Source organism: Megalops cyprinoides, chromosome 11, assembly GCF_013368585.1.
Source record: "Megalops cyprinoides isolate fMegCyp1 chromosome 11, fMegCyp1.pri, whole genome shotgun sequence".
Taxonomy (NCBI): domain Eukaryota; kingdom Metazoa; phylum Chordata; class Actinopteri; order Elopiformes; family Megalopidae; genus Megalops; species Megalops cyprinoides.
This window is the reverse complement of record NC_050593.1, coordinates 4,580,535-4,605,929: the sequence shown is the minus strand read 5'-3', so window position 1 is coordinate 4,605,929 and position 25,395 is coordinate 4,580,535. Positions and strand designations below refer to the sequence as shown.

The 25,395-nt window shown below is 41.3% G+C and overlaps 3 protein-coding genes across 3 annotated transcripts; 1 reads left to right on the top strand and 2 right to left on the bottom strand.

The window, feature by feature from the left end:
- The first annotated feature begins 443 nt into the window (after nt 1–443).
- On the top strand, nt 444–15,094 carry LOC118786109 (secretin receptor). Its single transcript, XM_036541157.1, has 13 exons — nt 444–612; nt 917–1,025; nt 3,769–3,864; nt 8,266–8,372; nt 8,616–8,725; nt 9,437–9,569; nt 10,074–10,227; nt 10,627–10,687; nt 10,999–11,068; nt 11,658–11,749; nt 12,178–12,316; nt 12,778–12,819; nt 14,077–15,094. Exons 1-13 carry the CDS (start codon nt 565–567, stop codon nt 14,245–14,247), a joined length of 1,332 nt encoding a protein of 443 aa, XP_036397050.1. The 5' UTR covers nt 444–564; the 3' UTR covers nt 14,248–15,094.
- Nucleotides 15,095–16,232: 1,138 nt separating this feature from the next.
- On the bottom strand, nt 16,233–18,511 carry tmem37 (transmembrane protein 37). The gene is made up of 3 exons (XM_036540736.1): nt 18,447–18,511; nt 18,117–18,168; nt 16,233–16,844 (listed from the first exon to the last, which is right to left on the bottom strand). Exons 1-3 carry the CDS (start codon nt 18,449–18,451, stop codon nt 16,233–16,235), a joined length of 669 nt encoding a protein of 222 aa, XP_036396629.1. The 5' UTR covers nt 18,452–18,511.
- A 2,018-nt stretch (nt 18,512–20,529) lies between these two features.
- Nucleotides 20,530–24,968, bottom strand: dbi (diazepam binding inhibitor (GABA receptor modulator, acyl-CoA binding protein)). The gene is made up of 4 exons (XM_036540616.1): nt 24,840–24,968; nt 21,915–22,032; nt 21,069–21,131; nt 20,530–20,879 (listed from the first exon to the last, which is right to left on the bottom strand). The coding sequence occupies exons 1-4, from the start codon at nt 24,846–24,848 to the stop codon at nt 20,806–20,808; spliced, it is 264 nt and encodes an 87-aa protein (XP_036396509.1). The 5' UTR covers nt 24,849–24,968; the 3' UTR covers nt 20,530–20,805.
- Nucleotides 24,969–25,395: the final 427 nt, after the last annotated feature.

Sequence of the window (25,395 nt, the reverse complement as noted above, 5' to 3'; positions counted from 1 at the left end):
CGTTGTAGAATTGTTCTTGTCTTGATCCAAAAATTCGGTAGGCTAATGGTGAGATGGGCTACTGAGTGGGCGTAGTCTTACTCGTATGGAAAAAGGAAACTAACATACAACAAGTGGATACAGTGTTAGGTAAATCAGGGACGAGCAACAGAAGTCGCAGGCTCATTTTGGCATGACAGGACTTTGGTCGCAAAATGTAGGCTGTTCTGCAATAACTAACATTTATGGACAATCTCACACTTCAGGCAAGCTTTTACAGGTTGAATTTCAATAATCCGCTAAAGGGAGCTTTCATTGGGCGAAACATATGAAAGTGTAATGCAATGCGCGCAAGTGGAAGAGTCAGGTTATTGAACCGCGATATTTGATAAGCTTTTTTTTTTCTTTGCATGCTCTGAAACGTGCATCTCTGTGTAACGCTGATTTTTGACGGGTTTGGAGATGTTCTATGATACTTAATGGAAGCAGGAGCGGAAAATGGTTCACATTTAATAGCTCATATTTAATGCTAAAACAAGAAATATTTACGATGGAATATAAACATCAGTGAAGATTAGTGGCAAAATGAGGGATCTTGCTCTTCTTACGGTTTTTCTTGACGTTTATGTGCAGGTGAGGACAAATGCATTATCGACTGAATATACGTGTTCCCATGTGTGTTAAAGCGTTGTTCATGTATTTATGAAGTCTGGGGCGTCTTATCTAGTGATTCTCTCTTAATCTAAACCTTCACATTGTTCAGCATTGCTGTTTAATATATTTTCTCATTTGCTGACGTTTCACCATATAGGATATTTGAAACTTTTAAAACTGTTCAGACTGAAATAAAAACATGGTGTTTGTCAGTCAATTGCAATTTATACACAAGATAGCTGCAATAATTTAAAACATGTGTTTTCTTTTCATTACATTAAAGGCTATTCCCCCAGAATGCGATCCTCATAACATTCTGGTCAGAGAGGAGGAAAACTGCAACAGTGAGTTGCAGAGATACAACCTGTCAAGATCAGGACTTGCTCAGCCAGGTTAGTGCGACTCGATGGGACTTTAGGGTTCAAAACGCGGTCAAGAATAGTGGGAAGAGAAAATGTCCTTCTATTGAATGTCTTTAGATAAGACGGGAGACTAACGATTCCTCCAACCCGACCCCTGAACCCAAGGAATTCAAGGAAAACATAAATCTTTTTGTACATGTTGGTTTGTGGAAACAATTTTAAACAATGTAAAACTGTGATGTTCAGTAGTGTTCCCACCAAAGTGCCACTGAGCCTTTATATGTAGATATGTGTTTGTGTGTGTGTGTGTGTGTGTATGAGTGAGTGAGGGGGCACTGGAGTTTTCTTTCCTATTTCTCTATCTCTAATATATTATAAATGTATTATCTATATTATAGATTTATGTGGGCCTATATACTATATACTATACCCTATATAACTGGGTTAAGTGGATTAAGGCCTTTCGAAATGCTTGCAAATAGATGCACTTTCCTTTCTTCATTTGTTGATCCCATTCGTTTTTAGGTGTTACCCCTTTTTCTCTTTTCTCCTTCTTCAGTCAGGAAATGCTTAGTCTTCATCACACAAACCACAGTGCAGCTTGAAATTGAAGTGAAGCAGACCCCTGTTTATGTAGACATGATATATTTTCATCCACAGAATATGTTGGGAATTGGGAAGTGATGCAGGGACCACAGAAGTGCATTACAGGCAAAATAATAGCATAGACATATGTCATTATACAGATTCCATACTAATATAAATTTACTTAGGCTTAAGTCTTGAAGGATTTTGCTTTCATATGGAAACATTTGCCTTTGAGAGATTAAACTCAAAATGTCAGTTTCAATTTCATTTTTGTTCACTTTTATCTGTAAGGTTTGATTATAATCTCAAAAGTTCTGACTTTTTGCAGTCAAAATAATTAAATAGCCTATTTTAGTTTTTCCCCTTATGCTGTATATTAACTGAGAGACAGCAAGAATATTTTGTGGAATATGGCAATGGATCTAGACTTTTGCCTTTCACAGTCTTGTTCCATGACTATATCTCACATAATCCAGAACTGTTTTTTACAGCCTGGATAGTTAGGCACCGGGTGAAGTGGCCTTGTAATAACAATCAAAGAAGATTGCTTGTGTGTGCCAACAAGCAACTTGGCTATCGCATGGGAAAACAAATTCAATTTGTCCGTGTACAAGCCTTTACCGCATTGCTTAATTGTGTTTTATAAAATGTAAAGAACCGGTCTCTCCCAATAGCCACATTTGTTACTATATGAGGGGACAAGGACCTTGTCTCCGTGAATTGAAAGCCTCATAATATATTAACTGTTGCCTTAATACCCCTGGAAGGTATAAATAAATGCGAAATCAACCTTTTGTGCCCAAGTTACAGAATAGGAGAGAGCATCATCTAGTGGCTGTGTGATGGAACCACAAGTCACTGTGAATGTTTTGGTTTAACGTCAACAGAAAATCCCTTGCTCTTGTCATCTCTTTGACAATAATTTTTGAATAGCCTGCAGTATTTTGACACCAGAAAGTATTCCGTCTTTTTCAAAGAAATGTTGTCTTTGGAAAAGATAGAAGGGGCCTTAGCAGAAAAGATATGGGTTATTATCTTATTGTCTTTGTTGTAGTAACCAGTGCATTGCAACTATGCACAGGACCTTCAATAGCTTGGACTGTATCACCCAAGTGCTATTAATATTATCTGGCTTGATGGGACAGCATCATCACTGACAGTTTTGTTTGATTTTTTCTAAACGGCGTGATGGGTTTGCCATTGTCACAGTGCAAGCCGCTGTAACAAAGGAAGGGGTGGCAACAGAAGACCTTGGTGACTCTGGATTGCATGATCCAGATCTACTATGTGAATGTGCTATTAGCCATTCAGCGGTAGTGGCAGTGAAAATGTGATTCATGACATGTAAATAAATAAATGGATTTGTTTTCGCTGCAGTGCAGACAGCCACCATCCCGTGACTGAAGGAGGCTTCCGCCCTCCATTTGGAGGAACTTGTCCCTTCATTTAGAGACGCGTCCTTAAAGGACAGACGACAGTTTGCAGCTGTTTCGTGGAGATTTGATGACTCAGCTTTATGTGCATTTATTAGTATGCCCTCGGAAAACACAAGAATGACTGAAAAGCGATCAATATTGAAAGAAAAAAAAATAATAATAAACCTTAGGTGCACTTCAGCCATAGACATCCATCTCTGCACTACTCAATATTATGGATTAGATGACCGATCACTTATTATGTGTAGGCCTAATTATTAGTTGGTCTAAACATCCGCTATTCACAGGAGCTTTAAAAATAAAAATACTTTTAAAACAAATTATGATTCATACAGCTGATTGGTTGCCGAAGTTACTCACGATAAAGACCTGGCATGTTATCATCATCAATCGTAGCAGTTTGCTAGCTGTAAGGAATACGGTTTGTAACCCAAAGGTCATTGGTTCCCCAGTTCAGTATGGCTGTTGTATCCTTAGGCAAGGCATTTAACACTTAAAGCCTCAGATCTGTACATGGATAACATGTAAACATTGCAAGCTATGTAAATTGCTCTGAATGATAAAATCTGCAAAATGAATGCAATAGAAAAACAGTGCAAGAGCTGTGCCCCTGTCAGGATGTGTACTTTAGGCCTTCAGAATATATGTATAGTACTCGCCACCTCTACAGTGCTGCATGAGCAAGGTCACGGTCTCTCTGGTTTAAATATTTGGGTTTTTTTGTCTCTGTTTTGTATTTTCCATCGCAGGGTGTAGTGGTATGTGGGATTACCTGAACTGCTGGCCACACGCTCTGGTTGGGGAAACGGTATCCCAACCCTGTCCCAAATTCCTCCAGACAAAAGGTGAGTGGCATGCACTTGCTTTCAGGACATTAAGTCCAACACCATGCACCTGTTATGACCCAAAGGGAAAAAAGGTTGTTGTGGACCATAGGGCTGCTTCCATACCAGTAGCAGACATGACACACCGTGGAAAATCTGCACTGTCAGAGATGGGCTGCTTCACCCGCAGTAATAAGATATAAGATAAGATCTGATCCTCCATCCATTACGCTGAAAGCTCTGTGCATCACAGAACCCCTGGAGGTAATCGTTCCTTGACCGGTTCTGACCGGAATCAAATACGCACAGAATCTATGTTAAACCCTCTTGTTCAAAAACACACCGCAAATCGGGCTGAATATCTACAGACGTATTGAGCATGAGACTTGCCCATAGGGACAGTGTCTCACCTTCAGACCTGGTCACAACATACAGAATATGGATTTCTTTTCCTCCCTAATTATATGATTGTGACAGGGAGCAAGGTGAATCCAAAGGCAGAGATGACTCAAAATGGTTCAAAGAAAATAAAGATACCTTTACTGGAGACTCAGGAGATACAAAACAAGCTTGATGCAAGAATACACACACTAGGCATGACACCTCAAGTCTGAGCACAAGCATGAACAAAGGGCAGGGTTTAAATAACAAAAAATGCAAGTATAAACAATAACTAATCAAACCAGGTGAAAGACATTAACTGAATGAGACACAGAGAACACAGGAAGTTATGTGGCCAACTGGTGGCCAACCTGGGAAGCAGTAGTTACATTCCATGTTAACATCTGCATGAAAGCACAGTTTATCTGATGTAAATTTGGCAGCATTAAAGTTCTAGCCACTGTTAATAAGATAAGATAAGAAATACTTTATTAATCCCAAGGGAAATTTGAGTGTCACAACAGCACCGTCCAGCACAAATCAAACACAACAATAGAATAAAATAAAATAATAGAAAGGTTGCATCTGTCAATCAAACACAACAATAGAAATAAATGGAGTGAGATAGATAGAAATTAGTTATTTGAATTGTGCAGTGATTATGTATGAAGAGGAACAGCATAGGGCATCAAGCGTCAGTCAATCCCATGTTGCAGCAGAGAGGGGAGGGGTTGTAAGTTTGATGGCCGCCGGCAGAAATGACCTTCTGTGTCTCTCGGTGAAACATTTGGGGGACATCAGCCTGCCACTGAAGGTGCTCTTCAGCTTAATAAGCCCATTGTGGAAGGGATGGGAGGTGTTGTTTAGAATACTCTCCAGCTTGTTAAGCATCCTCCTCTCCGCCAGCGCCCCTAGTAAGTCCAGCTCAATTCCGCCACCTATGACAGAGTGGGCTTTCCTGACAAATTTGTTCAGTCTGTTAGTGTCCCCAGCTTTGAGACCACACCCCTGAGCACACCACCACGTGGAAAATGGCACTGGATACTACTGACCGAGAGAATATCTTCAGCATCTTGTTGCAGACATTGAAGGATCGTAGTCTCCTCAGGAAGTAGAGCTGAGTCTGGCCCTTCTTGTAGAGGGCCTCTGTGTACTCAGTCCACTCCAGCCTGTCGTCTAGGTGCACTAAAGGTATTTGTAGGAGTGGACTACCTCAACGTCTTCTCCTTGGATGGAGACAGGGGTCAGAGTAGGGTTATTCCTGCGGAAGTCCACAACCAGCTCCTTCGTCTTGCTGAGGTTAAGCTGCAGATGGTTCAGGCTGCACCACTCCACAAAGTTGTCTACCAGTCCTCTGTACTCTGCCTCCTGTTGCCCATTGATACACCCCACAATGACGGAGTCATCAGAGAACTTCTGAAGGTGGCATGACTCCGAGTTGTACCTGAAGTTGGAGGTACAGGGTGAACAGGAATGGAGAGAAGATGGTCCCCTGGGGGGCCCCTGTGCTGCTCAACACTGTCTCTGATAAACTGCTCCCTAGTCTCTCGTACTATGGTCTGTTGGTCAGGTAGTCCATTATCCGGGTCACAAGCGGAGCATCCAGCTGCACCTGAGCTTGTCTCCCAGCAAAAAAGGCTGTATGGTGTTGAAGGCACTGGAGAAGTCAAAGAACATGATAATCAGTGCCCCCCATTCGTTATATCTCACATATTACATCTCGCTGACCTTAGGATCTCTGTACTCTTAGGGAGCAATCACCCCAATACTATTTACAGTGATGAGGAGAATTCCTGATCTGGAACAGGAAGGACTGCAGGTTGAATCAGAGGATCTGTCAGCTGCCTCATTTCATCACTTGGCTTGACTTCTGCCAACAACTATGTTACAGGCACAGAAAGAATCTCAAAGCTCAACCTGGTGCAACACATTTAATGTTGGATGTAAATCTGAAACAAGAAAACAAACGTTTCAGCGTTGAGCTGGGCTGGAACTTCAGTGGTCTCGTCTCCAACGGCCAACTCAAGAACAGTATCTAATTACATTATTAAACTTATTACTTAATACACACTGAGTGTAACAAATTCTCATAAGCAATCACAAATTAACAGGGACAGTATCTTGACAATATCAGAATATCTAAATATATTATTCTATTTTCCTATATTATTATAATGTTATCTTTACAGTAATTATTACCTTTCCATTCACTCACATCACCTTTACAACTACGTCTGATAGAACTGATCCACTGTACGTTTCATTTCCTTATTTACATTGTCCGTCACATACGTCACCGAAGGACCACTCGTTCAACAGTATTAAATCGGTCTAATACTTTGTAACCCAAACGGTTACAAAATATTCACCTATCACTCCGTTACACCTACAAAGGTAACACACACACACTCATATATATATATATATATATATATATATATATATATATGTATATATATATATATATATATATGTATATGTATATATGTATATATGTATATACGTACGTTCACCTGAGTACCATGGTAGTCAAACTATGTTACATTTAAAATTATTAAATATCTTTTAAACAATAACAAAACTTTAATAGCATTCACTCGCTAGCGAACATGCTAACGGCTTTGAGCTACCGCTAGGATGCTAGCTAATTAAACAAAATTATTCATTAAATAGAAACAGACAATTACCAGGCATTACAACATCTTAGTTATGATTATCGAATACAATACCACACCCTCACCTGAAACAAGAAAACAAACATTTCAGCGGTGAGCTGGGCTGGAACTTCAGCGGTCTCGTCTCCAACGGCCAACTCAAGAACCCAGCCCAAGCTCCCTAACTGCACCCGCTGCCAATCCACAGCGCGTGGACGGCAGACAGACACAGTAACGGCAGAGACACAGACAACCATAACGTACGATCAAGGAGGGGTAATCGTGAATGCACCACATAGACACAAATATTCCAATGCACATAAAAGCCTACATGCCACAACTACATACCACATGATGATGTTGTACTTTTAGAATGTCAGTAACTCGCCCTATCCGTGATCAGAGTTCACTGCCCCTGTGACGGACACTGTCAAAGTTTTGCCCAGACACAGGCTGACAAAAGAATTTTTGTCACACACACACACACACGTACAATCTGTGATGTAAATGTAGGGTTAGGTGACTTTAACAAGATTTATAAAGTCAATCATAGCCCTCAGTCTTGGGTTTGCATGAATTAAAAAGACAGAAAACTGTCAATCAGACCATCACAGTCCTTCATAAGCAACAATGACAGGTTGTGGCTGTCTTGTATATGCTAATTAGTGTTAATTAGTGCACCTGCAGGGAGAGCGTTAGCCTGCATTTCATCTACCGTGTGAAGTCAAATCAAAAGCTCTGCTTTGACAGTGGATTTCAAGAGCAACCTTTCACAAAATCCCCTACAACGTGTCTCTGACTAATTGGCTAATTTGTGTTAGGTTATGGGTTTGACCTTGATTTCCAAAAAGAGGATAGTTATTAATTTCAAGAGAACTAAATGGTGCAGGTATTTTTTAAACACTCTTGTGCTGAATTTGAATCATAATATGGTTGACGGAAGTGTGTTTCAGGGATCCAGTAAAAGCTCACTGGAGAGACCTTGAAAATCCACAAGATCTGATATGGTGCTGATCATAACATTCCTGCTTCTATACATCATATTTGTTAGAGCCATGTGCACCCAGTCTGACCACAAAAGGGCTTTATGGTCAGCCACTTTTGCATTACAGACTGACTTACACTGCAGTAAGCTGTCAAGAACATGGTATGACCACATTTGAACTACCATGTTATCATCACCCCAACAAGATCTGTGATATGATTTGTGACATGACCACCACATAAAAAAAATTGCTGTTACAACATCTTCTGATAAAATGTCTTTGGCATGTAAACTCCCATGTAGGAGAGACACATTTCTTATTTACTATCAGAACAATTGAGATCTACTATAAATAAACATATAATAAGTTTTAAGGGCTGTGCTCTCTTTGTCTCCATCTAGGGAGAGTGTTCAGGAACTGCACAGCTGAAGGCTGGACAGAGGCATTTCCACCTCATGAGATCGCCTGCGAGTATGCCTTCAATGACACCTTCCACTTCCCGGGGGAAGTAGGTGACACAGATTTGACCTGCCATTTTGAACTGGCTATAGCACTTAGCTTAGCCACAGGTGTAGCATAACAGGATGCCTCAAAGCTGCTTTTTAATTCCAACATAAGAACTTAAAACATGCATTTAACTCCCTCTGCAAGTGATGACCCCTAGAATTTTAGTTTTTGTGACTATAAAATGTTTTATATTGCATATTTTAGAATTGCATAAACACAATTTTATATTGCATGTCCTCCCCAGATCCCTGAGTCCCATCAGTACTTCCTGTATGTGAAGACCATGTACACAGTGGGCTATGCCATTTCCCTCGTGTCCCTGGCTGTCGCAGTTGTCATACTGTGTCTGTTCAGGTGGGTGATCTCCCACAGCAGCAAACAGCAAAGCAGCAGCCATCACTGCCAACGCACTAAACCCTAGCATCTACTCATAGCCTACGTATACCTTCCCCAAGCTTAGATCTTTTGTTACACACAATAAAAACACCATATTAGCCAAGCATTTGCCAAGCCTGGGAGAAGAAAATATTCTTCATGGGTGAGACATTGAAGACATTTCATTGGCTTTTGCAGAAGCAGTAGCAATTTTGGAAGGTGACATCAAGCTCAGCTAATGGGTTCCCCTGTTGAATACAGGAAGTTGCTTATTTACTTTCTGTTAATATGGAGATACCCCAGATCATGGGATATTTCTTATTCTTTAAAGGCACAATAAGGCTATGAAAGTGTGCCATCTACCACCAGATATAACCTGAGACAGGCCTAGACAGGAAGTACAGGGGTGGAGCTTGTTTGATTACTTATCAAATCCAATAATCCTAATTGTTGGATTTGATAAGTAATGACAGCTAATTGACCCTTTGGCCCAGAATGTTGGGTGTGGTGGCTAATGAAAGGCAGGATATTCTGTGGTCCTTGAAGACAACTTGCATGTGAGCTGGACCTTCACCATCTTCATGAAACAAGGCCGACTCCTGAACTCCTGCATTAGGGGTGCTCCTAACACAGTGCTCCATTTCTCGCTCTCTCTCTTTCTCTTTCTCTCTCTCTCTCTCCCTGGTCCAGGAAGCTGCACTGCACAAGGAACTACATTCACATCCAGCTCTTCCTGTCCTTCATCCTGCGGGCAATCTTCATCTTCATCAGGGACTCCGTACTCTTTTCTAACGAAGACTTCTACCATTGCGAGTCCTACACGGTGCGTGCTGCTAATTGACCAGTTGCTGCATCAACTGATCAGTTGGTCAACCTGCTACAAAATCAGTCAGTTGATCCGTCAACTACTTAATCAGTTCATCTAACAACTTACTGATGCCTTTGTCTGCAAAGTTATCAATCAGGAAATCAATACTTGATCTCAAAGCCTCTTTATCAATCAATTGGGAAAGTGCTCATACAATTATTCAACCAGTCAAATACTCAGTCAATTCATCCATTAATTAAACTTTCAATGAGTTCATTCATATTTGTAATTGTGGCTAGATATTGTGTTAGCTTTCTTGTACTGGTTGTGATTTAATTGTGCACTGTTGTTTTTTTATGCTCATTTCACTGGCTTTTTCAAACCCTGATGCTGCTGTGTTGCAGTATGTATTTACTGTAACTTGCCATATTATCTTAAATAAATCCCCCTTACCTTTAACACCTCCAAACTGAAGTATCTTTTTAACAATATCCCCCATCCCCCTTGCTCCCCCTGCAGATGGGTTGTAAGCTGGTGCTGATGTCCTCTCATTACTGCATCATGGCCAACTACAGCTGGCTGCTGGTGGAAGGCCACTACCTGCACACACTGGTCCGAGTCTCCTTCTTCTCTGAGAAGAAGTACTTCTGGTGGTACATTGTGCTAGGCTGGGGTAGGTTGGCCCACCTGTCAATCAACCACTGGATGGGGATTTACCACACAACAGAGTCATTTTCTCCTCTCATCTCTTTTCTTCGCCTCATTTTCTCTCCTCTCCTCCCCTGCTCTCCCCTCATTCATTCTCTCCTCTCATGTCTCTTCTCCTGTCTCCTCTCCTCTCATCTCCCCCCTCCCTTTATTCTATTCTGTTCTCTCAGATGATTATTGATCAAGAATAGACTTCATTTAAGGACACAAACTTTTTCCCAACCTAAAGTGTGAAATTATTTTACATATTAGTTCCTTGTTGTATTTTTATATGCTTAACACAAATGATTGGTTTGACCTTGCATATATTTTAACAGCTTCATAACATTGATGAACAATAATTAATTTCTGTATTTTTTGATAGGCTTGCCTATGGTTGTCATGACAGCATGGGGCTTGGCCAAATATCTACATGAAGATGAAGGGTAGGTGATTTTCATACTCTCCCTGTTTATCCGTGACCATGATTAAGTAGTGTGGCATGGTGTTTAAGGAAATAGGGACATGCAGGTTTGATTCCTTGGTGGAACACTGTTGTTATACCCTGGAGCAAAACACTCACCTTGAATGTTTGTTTATTTCACCCAGGTCTGTAAATGGGTAACATGCACACCTGTAGCCTATGATAGCTGGCTGTCAGTCAATTAAACAGATGATAATATTCAATATTTGAATTTGATATTCTGTACTTTAATATTCAATAATAAATGTATCCGACATTGTTGCTGTGTTCAAGGTGCTGGGATACAAAGAAACATGACTGGATCTGGTGGATTCTCAGAGTTCCTGTTCTACTCTTTATCATAGTAAGCACTCTATACCTCATGGGGATATGCCAATGATACGTATAAGTACATAAGTAAGTGTTGTGAGGGGTTATCAACAAGAAACACTGCATTTTGATGATAAGGCAATTGGTAATTATCAATAGATAAATAATCAGAATTAGGGCTTTGTTTAACAATTAACAATGCAAAGATTAAAATTAAGAAATGACTTTTTAATGCACAAGATTATGCGCTCAGTGTTCACTAACACAAGAGAGCAATGAGAAGACACCAAACAAGTACTCCTTTGAGTGTGTAATTCAAAGTTAACATATTGCAGTTAAGCAGTACAAAGGTCTCAGATTATCAACATTAACACACCTCATGTGATTGTGCTGCCATGCCACATGTTATATTTGAAAATATTTGTCATATTTGAAATAACTAAGAAGCAAAACAAATTTACAAACACAGCTGGCTGTTGTGGAGATGTGGTCATAAACCAAATAGCTGGGTTCTACCCTGACACTCGCATACGTTAGGGTGTACCTAGGAAGGGTGCAGGCTTAAAAGGCTTTGTGCTGTATTACGCGAATGACTTGTTTTAATTGTTTTTTTCTGTTTACAGATTAACTTGCTGTTTTTTGTGAGTATCATAAGAATACTTGTGGGGAAACTGAGGACTCCAGATGCACACGGCAATGAATTAAACCAGTACAAGTGAGTTTCCCTATCTTTCTTGGCAGCTAATCTTGCATTTGTCACTGTTCTGTCAGAACTATCACAACCCACACTTTCACCACTTTGAAAATCACCACTTACGGTACATACTGTTTTTAGCAAAGACTGATGTGATGGATGGAGACCAAACTAGTCATTGCGCTTAAGTGTAGCAGGTGATTTAACAGCGAGATGTGAGTCAGGCAATGGTGGCTGGTTTGTCATTACTGGTATGGAATAAGTGAGTGTGTTCAGTTCTGAGGGTGCAGGCTGAGGGAACACCTGAGTCACATTGCTCCATGTACTTTTGACCTTAATGACAGGTCTAAGATCTGTTTGCCTGCCCCAAACACTGATCCAACCATTGCAAATGTGTTGCACTCTTTACCATAATCACCACTTGCTGTGCTGCTCTTTTTGGTTTTAAGGAGACTTGCAAAGTCCAGCTTCTTCTTGGTGTCCCTTTTTGGCCTGCACTACATCCTGTTTGCCTTCTTCCCGGACAAAGTCAGTGACTTAACATACAAAATAAGGAATTCAGTGGAGCTGGCTCTCGCATCTGCTCAGGTAGGGTAGTTATTTATTTGTTATAATTATTTGTTGTTCATTCCTCTCCAAATTCTTCTGAGTAATTGTAGTAATTACATTTTACAGTAATTATTATTACTACTACCACTGCTAAATTCCTAATAGTGATAACAGTATTAATCTGTAGCACCGTATTTTACTTTCATTCCAATACATAGTTTATTAAGAAATATTCTATAAATCCTGGTGGAGGATTGACCTTCACAGAAACTGCCTGTGGTTCCAGGCAGTTTCTGTGCTTTTACTCCGATTTGTGATGGGTTCTGGCTAATCCAGTTCAAACATGCTTCTCACACAATGTGACTGTTACATATACTATTGTTTTGGTATTGTTACAATGGCACAGAAAAGTGAAAATGACATGCCTTTGGCTGGGTGGAAAATGATCGCTGTGCTCAGACAGAGTGAGCTGATGTGCTCTGGATGCTTCTCTGTTGCAGGGCTTTGTGGTTGCAGTTCTTTACTGTTTCCTTAACAGTGAGGTAAGCTTTACGTTTGTCTCACTGACTGCATGCAAAACATAGATCATCATATTTAGTTTCTTACCACACACTCTCATCCACTTACACCTTTTTACATTATCCTTTGTCCAGAGGTACAACTGGAATCAACCCAGCAACCTCTGGGTTTTGAGCCCTGCTCTTTACTGCACCAAACTGCTGGTAGAGTAAGAAATAGGACTTGCGCTTGGAAGGTTACAGGTTCAGATAGCAGATGCAGTATTGCTGCTGTTGCACCCTTAAACCCTTAACCATGCTCTACATCTGTAAATATCCAGCTTTATGAATGCACTGTGTACAAATCTGAGTTATGTACATCTAAGTAAATAAGACTAAGAGAAAAAAACAATGTAGTGTTTTTTTAATTAGTTTTCCTGGTTCAGAGGCTCTGAAAATCAGCTAGAAACTCCTGCTGGACTGTCGCCTTGCACTGGCTATTGGACCGGAGGCACAGAGGCATCAGCTAGTGTTTGTGAGACAGAAACTTCCAAAGTTACATCCCATTTGTTTGTGGGGTTAGGTAAAGAAAAGATCTATAAGCTTTAACCAGCCATTACTGGAATGAGTGGGTTTGAGTTTCGATTAAATTCCATCACCCCTGGCAACAGCGGCCTGCCAGCTCCTTGGACTGGTGCCAAAGAGGAAGATCTTGGTGCAAAGTCAGATGCCACATTCCAAACCCACTGCACTAGGCAACGCTGTTCTCTGATCAGTGCTTCACATGCCAGACAAGGCACTTAGATGCTGAGCACTGATCAGAGATCAGTTTCACTATGGTCAGTTGGCAACACAGGAAGCAAAATATTTCAATCACTTCTAAACCCTGTTGTAGCAACATTATTGCATTGCTAAAATGTTACCACAATATTTAGAAAAAATGATTTAGCTAGGCAGTGCCTCCATCTGCAGTGGTAATTAGAACAACTGGAATGACCCCTGCTAGTGCCTTAAAGTCATGTTTCCAAAGAGGCCACTGCAGTAAGTAGTGAGAATAGGAGAGGGGTCTGTGGTGTATTGGTATTTATATGTTATTGGCTGAGTCACTTCACTCACTCACTGAGTAGCTCCCCAGGAGTAACAACAGTACCCTATTTCACCACTAGATGGCAAGATAAGAGTAGAATACACTACCAAAATAGTTGCAGACCCCAGGCACTGCCTATTCATGTCTTGAGAAATGTCCTGTGCAGATGTACAATGGAAATGGTCATTGGCTGCTTGACTAACCTTTGACCTCAGGTGCAGTACGAGTTCCAGAGAAAGTGGCGGCGGTGGAGGCTGAAGAAGCACCTGCATGGTGAGTCGAGGCAGCACCATGGCTCGCTTAGCCATAGCGGGGCCGCCCTCACCCAGGTCTCCCTGCTGCCCCGGGGCCCAGGCCAACGCCAGGCCAGCCAGACGGAACCCTGACCAACCCCAACCCCGCCACTGAGACTGCTACCTTCTCCCAGCCTGGAGCAGCCAGCACAGCTGCCTGAATCCCCAACTTGAAGACAATTCTTTTGCCCACTGCTCTGAAGTCAGACTGATATAACTCTGATGGGGCCCCAACACCCCTTCACAGATACCCTCTGTGTCCTCTGCCAACTCCTGTACACAGCTTCCAGTAAGAATTTCCCATTCTCACCAGAGAAGACCAGAGGCCAAGGATTGCTTCTCACCATTTATATCCTGGACCTCTTCAGCTTCAGCTTGGCTTCTGTTTTAGAGGATCCACACCACTCAGGCAGAATACTGCTCTCATTCTGTCTGTTAGGTATTGCACTGTGGGTCCTCCATCCACACACATGCAAAGGAAATCTCCTTTGACACCACCATGGTCAGAGGTCAACAGTGGCACATGGTGAATCAGGCCTGGATCCAACACCACATACATTCATGATGAGTATTTGACAGTTTCGTGTGGAAATGCCTTGTTTGGTCCCCGTGCTCACATTTGAACACCTTTCACCTCTAGCACCAACAGAGCTTTTGAGTAGGTTCAACTGACTCTAGATGTTGATGCATGGCTTCCAAGGACATGGTGTACTACTATTCCTCTTAATTTATTAACACATTGGAAAATATACCTTTTTTTTTTGCTTTAATGAAAATACCGGGAGTCTGAACAGCAGATCAAAGTTACAATTCATGTAAATATATTGGTTAATATACTACCATTACTCTACTGAACTAAATTATATATGTTCTCGTTCTTTCAGCTGCAATGTGGGAATAAATTAAACTCCTTTTCATTGATAGCACAATAAAGGCTGTTGGAGGCCACATCTTTACTTCTGTACAGTGTGGCTCAAGATCAAATCTAATCTTTATTTTCACGCAATTGTCTGCACTTCAGATAAGGAATGAGTATCAAAGCACATGGCACAATGAGAAAACAGGGTTAGTGATATTTTCTGATCCAATTTTTACTCTACCCAGCACATTTATCAGATGGATGACTTTGTTGCAATGAGTCAAATGTGTCAGGAAGGTCAGAAGTTGGCTATAATAGTTGGCTATAATATTTGTCACTCAAATACTGACACTGTTCATTGGTTACTATACAGACAGAGAGGAGAGAAGAGTGAATCAAACTGTCCAAATGAGTAAAGTCAACATGGATAAGTGGGTAACCTTTGCACACACAAAATCGCAGCTCTGCACTGGACTGTGCTGCCAATTTAAGAATCAGGTCAGGTAAATAGCACACCGCACATAATAAATTGTTTCAAATGACAGGTGCAGAATCGACTTCCTCATCCATGTGAGCAACTAACTTCGGCTGTGTGTTTGTGTCCTGACTGCAACTGGAAAGGAGGAAGACCACGTGTAATGACAGGCAAACAGAAGGCCAAAAAAATAGGACCAGAACTCTGTCATCACGTTGCATTGTGCAAAGCATCAAGTACAGACAAGGGGGTAAGCAGACAGACTACACCCCAAAAAAAAAGACCAGAGTAAAGTTTATTCTGAAAGCATCTACATACAAAATGCTAATTGTAAAGTTCTACATAACAGGGATAGAAGTTAATGTTTTTCTTGTTTATTTTGACAAATATACAAGGGAAGATCAACATTGACTTTAATAGAAATCTTGTTAATTATGTACACAACAAGTGATACAATGTGAAGGGCCTAAAAATCTTCCCCACAGATAATACTGGGGAGACAATGGCAGAGGCTGAAGCAGAAACACAACTAGGCAACAATAACAGCCTTGTAAATTCTGACAATTATGTCATTTTCACTGGAAAAGGCTCAATCAAGCTATTTGGGACTTTATCAACAGTGCAAATTCTAACTAGGATGAATAAGTAAAATGTGCCAAGTACAACAAATAGCTGATAAAAAGTCATTATATTGTATATAACAGATATTGCACAATCCTTTGAAATCCTTTGAAGGACTTCCATCTAGCACTTCCCTGGGCTACCACTAGGTGGCAGCACCATGTGGTGGATGTGGCGGGCAGCCATGCCGTTGAGGAAGAAGAGGAAGACGGCGGTGAACTGGCACCAGAAGGTGAGGGTGAAGCCCATGGGCCAGGCGTGGGAGCGCAGGAGGACCATGAAGACCAGCACCCCTCCTGCTGACAGGGCAGAGGCCACAAGCACCAGCGCCGAGCCCAAGGCCCAGCGGCGGTCTGAGTCCTGGTCCCCACCCACCTGTGACATCACCAGCAGCTCCAGACCGAAGATAGCACCCACGACTGCCAGGGAGACAACCGATCGGCACACGCTCATTCCTGCCTCCAGCCCGTCCACCCCAGCCAGGCCCAGGAGGGTGGTGCAGTTTGGTGGGACTCCCAGCTCGGCCACCAGGGCCCCTACCTCCTGCTCACCTTCCCCCATGATGCAGAAGTGCCACAGGCCAAACATTCGCCCGTCCGCCAGCAACCAGTGGCCGTCGCACACAGCAATGGAGGATAGGACCACGGCCAAGGCAGTGCAGACGACAATCAGACCGCGGGTAGTCACCTCTAGGAAGGGGGCCCGTGGCCTCCTAAGCCGGGGCGCCCCCAGGGCCTGAAATGGAAAGAGGGGGAGAAGTACATTTTGTCACTTTTTAGACTCCCTTATCCACAGCGATGTACAAGATGTGAATGCATTCAATAATACATTTACATCCAGCAGATGCTCTTATCCAGAGCAACATACAAGATGTGTTTACATTTAACGTTATATTTACATTTTTGACACCCAGCAGATGCTCCTATCCAAAGCGACTCCCAAAGTCAACTACAAACTGCATTCAACAAAATGACACAAAACCTTACATAAACAAGGACATCGCCATCCACTCACAAACAAGTGCCAGTGCCAGACACAAGGCCAAAACATCAAGTGCACAGCCAGCCCAAAGCAATATACCTGATACACCATTAGCAGTGTAACAATTTTTTTTTTCCCCTTACAGGAAAACGCATTCAGACACATGCACCTTCATATAATTCCCTTTGAAGTCATGAAATTCACCTCCAAACCATCCCCCAACATTTTACACAAATGCACATTCAGATGTTAAACATCAGCTCATGGCACTGTGTGCAAATTACAGGGGGGCGGAGGGGATATGGACCAAGAGGGAGTAGTTCAGAAAGAGGAAGACAGAGAAAAAGAAAGAAAAGGGAACAAATAAAGAGCCAACAAAGTGAGGAGAAAGAAAGGCAGATACGGAGAGAGACAGGAGAGAAAAATACACACCCACTCTTTGAAATGTCAATTAAGTCCTGTCCTGTAAGGAAATCTGGATACAGGATGTTCTGTCACTGTTACATTTTCGGGTAAGAACCAAGCAGTATGCAACAGTGATAGGCAAGATCCACGTTTATTGGCTTCCATCCTCAACATCCACAACCCATGAATTAAAACAATTCAGCTAACTGAAGAACAGTTCAGGTACATTTCATACAAAAAATGCAAACAATGTGTGGACATAGTATCAAGTATGCTACTTTGAAAACGCAGAGAAAATATTTTATTTTTTTTAATCAAATGATTTTGCCGAGTTTATCTCGGTACAACAGCTAGTCGGTTTAGACGGTTACAATAGTTGACAGGCACAATAACTGAAGGTACTGGACCATAAATGTTCTACAGTTCTTGAAAAAAACACGACCATAAATTACACCTTTGCCTGAAGAACACTGGCATTCCACACTGAACATTTCAAAGAAAACGTGCGTTTTCTTATCACATCGTTCACTGATGAAGATAACTGTATTATAGTGGAATATATCAATATGCGAATAAAGTAAATAATAACAACATATATTTTAGAAAATTGAATTTTACTACCTTCATCTTTATTGCAGTCATGAGTTCTTTTATGCTGGTAGAGCTGTCCCGTCTTGTTCAGGAAACAAAGACAAGGAAAAAGTAGAATGGTTAGCTGTAAGTTAGCTCGAGTCAAAAGTCAAAAGTTCAGAGATACAGCAGAGTGTATCATTAACAGTATATCATTAACAAACATCGCAAGACAATAAGAGTTTACAGACACCGTTACGGAACGGTCGGCTTTTGAGAGATTCAGTATTCACATCAATGCGTTTGGCCAATGTGTTAGCACGCTGATCACGAAGTGATTTTAGTAACAAGTAGGAAAAGGCTGCGACCCAGAATTCCTACCCCATGGTGTAGGTGACTCTTTTCTTATTATTCTGGGTGATTTGCAGGACATGCGCCCCTTTGAAAGCGATCGGTCAGTCTGATTTATAGTCTTTTCATGCGTGAACAAAGTTCGTCTGTGCACGTATTTAAAGCCTTTATCCCGTTTCTGTGTTGTGCTTTCGGCATCTTAATGAGGTTATAGGTGCGTCGGCTCCTGATGAGCTAATTAAATTGATTTGAATGCAGTCATCCGAACCATTGCGTTTCATTTGGCAAAATGGGTTCAGATTGTGTTATGGGTCTTTTTAGCTATGGTCACTTTTATGTGAACAAACTTACAACAGTTTTACCGATATGTTATCTATCTATTTATATGTTATCTATCTATTTAGCAAATGCTGTGTATCAACTAATGCTACTAGGCCTACTACTGGCCTGCTACTATTAGGCTACTACTAGGGCCTACTAATAATTTCATCCATCGTAAATTGCTGTTCTGGCACTTCTTTACCCAAACAATTTATTAGTTCGTGTAGCTACTTTTAACAACAGTAACGTTAGCTATATATACTATATTTACTTCCGTTTGGCCCCAGAACCAGTCAGCCTACTGTTATTTTCCGTTAGAGATTAACAGGACGAATGGTTGCTTTAAAAGATTGTAGAAAAAGCATCTTAAAAAAGCTAATAATTTTAACGCATGTAAGATTTGTTAAGTGTATCGATAGTTGCCTTACTCACCGACCTCCCTTATTTAATAATACCATTTAAAGCAATGGTTACGAACAATTACCTCCAAAAGATTGAAGAAATATTGGCCAAGTAATTTTTTTTCTCTCTTTCTCTCCTAGCTGGATCACCATGACAGCAGAAGATTTCGAATCATAGTCTTCGCCGGAAACCGTACGATGTAGGCCAGAGCCGCACATAGTGTAAAATGATCTAAATAAATGTTGTGTACATACTGCCCCATGTCCGAAGATATTGTATTTAAATACAACACCATTCTGAGCACGGCTGCATTTTGGAATCATTTAATAAGTGGATTTACTAGCATAATTAGATGATGTCTGAGGATATTTGCCTATTCCAGTTAATAAAGCCCATGGAAAAGTTTGAGACACAGTGGTGATGAGGACCTTATCAATCATTTCTGGCGGAAGAATGGTTTCAATACGTGTGCCAACCAAGATAAAACTGCCAATTTGTGTAAGCGCAGCTGTTATCAGCGCTCAGCCGTCAATCCAAGTTTTTGTAATACAGTTGAGGCACATAGATACATACACATCTGAATCAGTCCCTTAATTCAGGCGAACCAGAAAAGCATGCTTGCAAACTACCTGCCAAAAAGCTATGACTTCTACTACAGAAGAGACGTCCTTAATGATGCACACGTTCATCTGCTGTTCACTGTTGATCTATGACTTTCCTGACACAGGCCTGAATTTTTTTTTTTTTTTTTTGCACTTTGCTTTGTACTTATGCACTGCTGTGCTTCTTTTAAAATGCTGCATTTTACTTGATTTTATGCATTCTATTTTAGCACTTTGTTTTATTTTATTATGCATTCTAATTTCTCCTTTATCTTTTATTTTCCATTAATTATGGCATTCTATCCCTATGTTCATTCCATGTGAAGCACTCGGTGCATGTAATTTCTTTATTGTAAAGCACTTTGAGCTGCATTTCTTGTATGAAAGGTGCTATACAAATAAAGCTTATTATTATTATTCAGAACATACAGTTCCAGAGCAGGCTCAATTAAAATGCATTGGAGGTACCAGAAGGATGAAAGCAAGCCTACTGTCACTTTATGTGATAAATCCATTTTAATCATGCAGGAGAGGCTTCATATAAACCACCCCATCATTGGCACAGAATAACAAATTATACCTGCATTATGTACTGCTTTACATATTTTTGACCCTGACAGTTTGGTAAAGTGATGCCATTATAACATCAAGCATAAAACTTGCTTAATTTTCTTATTCAACAAGCTAAAGACAAAACAGCACAGGGGTTAGACTGAAAGTTCCCATGCATTTAGCAAGGCAGATAATGACGACTATGTTCAAAATAGAAATCAATGCCACGACAAATGTTACCAATTTCTCTTTTGTTTAATTCAGTTTTCAGCACAACAACAAATTCCTGAGAGTTCAGTACACAAGTTGCTGGTGGACGGTTCCTCTGTCCAAGGTGGTGAGATTTGACTGTCCCATTATGACACTTATACGTGCAGCAAAATGGAAGCGGGGCATTCCTTTTGGGGGCTGGGGGTCTGTTTAAGGCAAATCGGACGAACTGTCGGACGGTCGATCCGCGAGCTTGCCAGGGCCTTCCCTGTCTCAGGTGCTTGTTCCCAGTCAGCTGGTCTTTAGAACCCGTACTTTGCCTTCAGTTCCTCCACCTTGTCAATGTAGGCCTTCATGGCGTCCTCCTTGCTCATTCCTGTAGAGTACACATCTGTGTTTGACTCATCTCACTCACACAATAATGATAATGTAATAAAAACAATGGAAATGCCACTGTTTGTCCTTTAGAGGCATGTTACACAGCGCTTGGCCTTTGGTGGCACAATGGCCTAGAACAAAATGATTTACAGGGGGGAAACGATTAGGGGACTGCGGGAAAACTGACCTTTTTGCTTTTCCCAGGCGTCCCACTTGGCCTTCCCTGTGAAATCTAGCATGCCAGGACGAGCTGTAGAAACAACAAATGTTAATGCGCGCACAACTACAAATACCGTTTATATTCCAGTAATGCACATACTGACACACCTAAATGGCTTCTGGTGCCATTCATACATTGTGGGAAGTGTAGTTTCCAAGCCAGTTGACATATCTGTATGCATATTAAACACATTTACATTTTTACCTAAGTCATTAGGTTTGGAGGATTTCAGATGGTATTTCTCCCAGCCATACCTCTACCATGCCCAACTTGATCATTAGGGTTTCCACAATTTGTGACTACAGACCATGCTTCACTTTAGTAATATGGCACACACCTTTAAGGTTTATGCTCAAGACTGGGATGCAGCATTAAGTTTCCACATGGAAAGTTACAGGCTTTATAAAAATCCATGTTAGACTTTAAATGGCAATTGCACTATATGTATAAACATCAAACACAGGTTAGGTCTACACAGAATTTTCATGGGTACTTTTTCACATCAAGCTCCATAGGTGAATGCCTAGCCCAGGAGTCAGCAGCCCTGGTCCAGGAGTGCCATATATGTTTCCGATTTTTGTTAATCTGAACCGTTACTCACATAGACCAATTTTACACTAAATTAATCATTGTGAAAACTGATCCAGTTATGTGATTAAGAGCTCAGATGGAACAAAACCTTCAAAGGCCTCCAGCACTCCAGAGCCAAGGTTGTCTGCTCCCGTCATAGGCCAATACATTGATGCACAAAATATACTGCCCTCTGCTGGACCAACTCAATGTCCACCATTCAGTGAACACACAAACACTCACATGTGTTGACATCTCCCACCGTGGCCTGCTTGTATAAACTATAAATGATCAGCATTTCCTCATCAGTAGGTTTAGCCTTCAGGTTCTTCACCTCCTCAGCAGCTTTGTTAAAGGCATCCTGGAAAAATGAAATATTGTCCCAAATGACCATTCATCCATCAAGTTGTTCATTCTTTTACCACAGTCTGCTTAGTGCCGTAAAACTGGGGAAAAATATTAACTACTGAATTATTCCTATAAAGTCATTATTATGTGGCTTCAAGTCTTGAACTTCTTGCTGGTTTAAACATTTTAATACAATATTATTTCTCTCTACACTGAACTTTTAACTTTTTAAAGTGTACTTTACTGATAAATCACTGATAAAAGCACAGCCCAGGGTAAGGGTCAAAGTCTTTGGGAACACGATTACAGACACATAACCTTACAAAAAGAAGACAGCAAATAATGAGAATCAAATCACGCTGGACAAACATGAATCCCAGTACTCTTGAAGCACTGTGAATAATCATTTTTTGTTGGTGTTCTCAGAAGTGTAAAGGGGCATTCAGGATCCCTTCACTTGCTCCCTAGAGATTGAAGCAGCCCTTAAGATGGTGATCGACTCACTGCTACCCAGCTTCCCAAGGCAAGCAGCAGTTTGGAATGTGTGTTGAATCTGGGCTTGTTTCTTTTTTTCCAATGGTGTAGAGGTGCACTGACCTTTAAATAATGTGGACTGCTCATTCTATTACGTAAGCCTACTATCAGCTAATCCACATTGTAAAATGATCTGTGAATCTCTGCAACACTAAAAAAGACCACTTTCTTCAGCAGTAGAGGCAAAGCCTGCTGGGGTTTGGCTCAGGTCCCAGATGGGACAATAGGCTCTTAGAACAGCAGGGCCTTGGCAGCTGAACTCTGGAGTTGGTTGGCCTGCCAGCTGGGGCAGTGGGGACACTGAGAACACTGAGATGAATACAATCACCCCAGCCAGAGGCAGAACTGGGGTACACACCTTTCCCTGCCCATACTTTTCCCTACCACCAGGGGGAGCCAAATGACAGATGCTTGCAAGTTAATATACCAGACACTGCATCACAAATCACTGCATATGCATATCTAGTGTGGAGCCACTGCCTTAGTGGGAACTCTTAAAGCATTCAGACAGAACTACTGCTACTGATTCAGTAGTTCCAGGTTCCAACTTGCATTCATCTATTTTAGGTTATCAATCAGCAATGCAATGTGTTAGACACCCAGTCCCTACAGTCAATGCAGACTTTTTCTAACTCAATACAATTGTTCAGACATAGTCGCTGCTTAATAGTTATCACATAAACAACTGTATTTTGTGCCTGACAAACACCTTTATCCATGCTGACATGCTTTATTACAAACATATTGTCCACTTGTTACACTGGAGTAATTCTGCTTGAGTAACTACCTTGCTTAATAGCTGTTCCCTACATGGGAATGGAACATACAACCTCGCCCTTTACTGCGATGTCAAGATCCACTCTGAAGCCTAAATTCTAAGAAAACGATCTTGCACAATTGTGGTCTTGATGCACAGAAATAGCTCAGTTCTCCTATTCTTTGCCCTGAGGTCACCCAAATGAATGTTGCAATGCGTGGCAAGCAAACAATTAATAGTGCAGCATTGTGGCGCAACAAAAGCACACGCAATCTTAACTTAGTTATTCATCCAAAGTTTCAGCTTAGGAGAAAAAAAATCAATGGTTTAAATTGCTGAGATCGTAACACACTGTAGGACACACAACACAAATCAGTTGCATTTACTGGTGCACCCAACTAACCCTCGCCTTCACATCGTGTTCTCAGTGTCAGAGCTTTAGAAATACAGCAATTAAGCCTCAGTTGTCAAATGGAATATTAAAATAATAAATCCAGTGGTGAAGCCAAAACCTAGTGCGTCTGATCCACATGTGACTTGACTCCTGAGTTCACTTTAGTACTCCGACCGCTGCAGAGACATGTCCGTCACCGTGTAGGCCTACTCTACTAAAGGTTAAAGTTCGATCGCAGATTGAATCACATTATTAATTGTTGTTTCTACTCTGTAACTGTAACCACACCTCACGAATGGGGAAGAGGGTTGGCCAAGACCACTAACCGTTAAAATTTGTAAGCTGTCTAATGCTGACGACATGATAGACAAGAAAAGGGTTTTGTGAAGTTCTGTTTTTGTTTGTTTTTTTAGAGTTTAAGGCCGGAAAACAGCATATTCTACCCCATTACCGACGCATTAAAAGTGACATTTTTACGTTTTGTCTCTTTTTGGGTCCTGAGTAGACTTTAAGAATTAAGTCCCGCCTAAAACACAGCCCCATGGTGTCCATTGTAGCCATCAGGTAGACTTCTGGCTGAAATTAGCTGTTAGCCCCCACCCTACGCTTATTCATTTTCAAACTTAACATTGCTCGATATCTAGTTACAGAGCGGAAATAGACAAACATCTAAGCACGTGGTATATTACAGTGCCCGACAGCAAAGTCCGGGTGAGATAATGATCGTACAGAATCATGTTAAAATTCTAAGTAATGACTGCACTGTGAAATTTTCGTGAACAAACGCAGCAAAAACCTTTCTTGGCTCGATAGTTCAGAGGCGCATCCTTGTGCATATTTAAAATGGCTGGCCAGCTTCTCGCCGCGCAAAAGGCCACGCACCACTTATCTTCACTGCAAACTAATTAAAATGATTTGCAAGCTAGCGTAAAACGTAAGGATTGTGACAGTTCCTAGCTGCCTGTTAAGAGCGAACTAGGTTACTGAGACCAGTATTAACTCTCCTTAGAGCATTCCAGCTTGCCAGTCAAGCCACAACAAACCACTTTACGACAGAATGCCGAAAAGGGAAACGAACAGAACCTTAATCTTCTTTATTAACAATGAAAATAAAACTGAATTTGCCGTTGTTTACCAGAGACATGATTTTCTTCTGATTTGTTTCTACTGAGATCCACTTGCTGCAACACACCCACAGTTACAGACGAACAGCCGCTTCCTTCAGCACCTCCGGACACACGTTTTACGATTCAGGCGAGCACTCTCTGAGCACGCCTCTCTTATTCTATTGGCTGATGCAAAACTGTCAATGGGTTCAATAGCTAAATTCTGGTGCTGTTCGCTGGGGTGAGTGGAAGTAACCAATCACCGCGTAGAGCGAAAACAAAAGATGGGGTCAAATAAGTAGAGAATGAGGTCAACCAGTATTGCCCAGTGACGATGTGACCATTGATTGTAGATACATGTTATCCAGTTGTCCAGGGTAAATTGCTGCTTGTTGAATAAAACAAAGGCCAATACAGGTCTCCAGCCGGCGTATTGTCATTGCGTGCATGAGTGTGTGAGATCAAGACAGTGTGGGACGTATTTAGATTATAACTCAGTCTAATAAAAATAGAAACACTATTATTAACGCATCATTTACGATATTAGCCATTATTGGAGCGAAGTGATTTAACTGTAGTTTTCCT

What these genes read in the sequence shown, in the direction of transcription:
- LOC118786109 (XM_036541157.1), top strand. Translation starts at nt 565, where the DNA reads ATGAGGGATCTTGCTCTTCTTACGGTTTTTCTTGACGTTTATGTGCAG. An exon ending in ATCAGGACTTGCTCAGCCAG is followed by an intron (nt 1,026 to 3,768) that starts GTTAGTGCGACT and finishes TTTCCATCGCAG; the next exon opens with GGTGTAGTGGTATGTGGGAT. An exon ending in ACCATTGCGAGTCCTACACG is followed by an intron (nt 9,570 to 10,073) that starts GTGCGTGCTGCT and finishes CTCCCCCTGCAG; the next exon opens with ATGGGTTGTAAGCTGGTGCT.
- tmem37 (XM_036540736.1), bottom strand. An exon ending in TGACTGCAATAAAGATGAAG is followed by an intron (nt 16,845 to 18,116) that starts GTAGTAAAATTC and finishes TTTCCATTTCAG; the next exon opens with GCCCTGGGGGCGCCCCGGCT.
- dbi (XM_036540616.1), bottom strand. An exon ending in GGTGGGAGATGTCAACACAT is followed by an intron (nt 21,132 to 21,914) that starts GTGAGTGTTTGT and finishes TTGTTTCTACAG; the next exon opens with CTCGTCCTGGCATGCTAGAT. An exon ending in CGCCTGGGAAAAGCAAAAAG is followed by an intron (nt 20,880 to 21,068) that starts GTCAGTTTTCCC and finishes TGTACTCTACAG; the next exon opens with GAATGAGCAAGGAGGACGCC.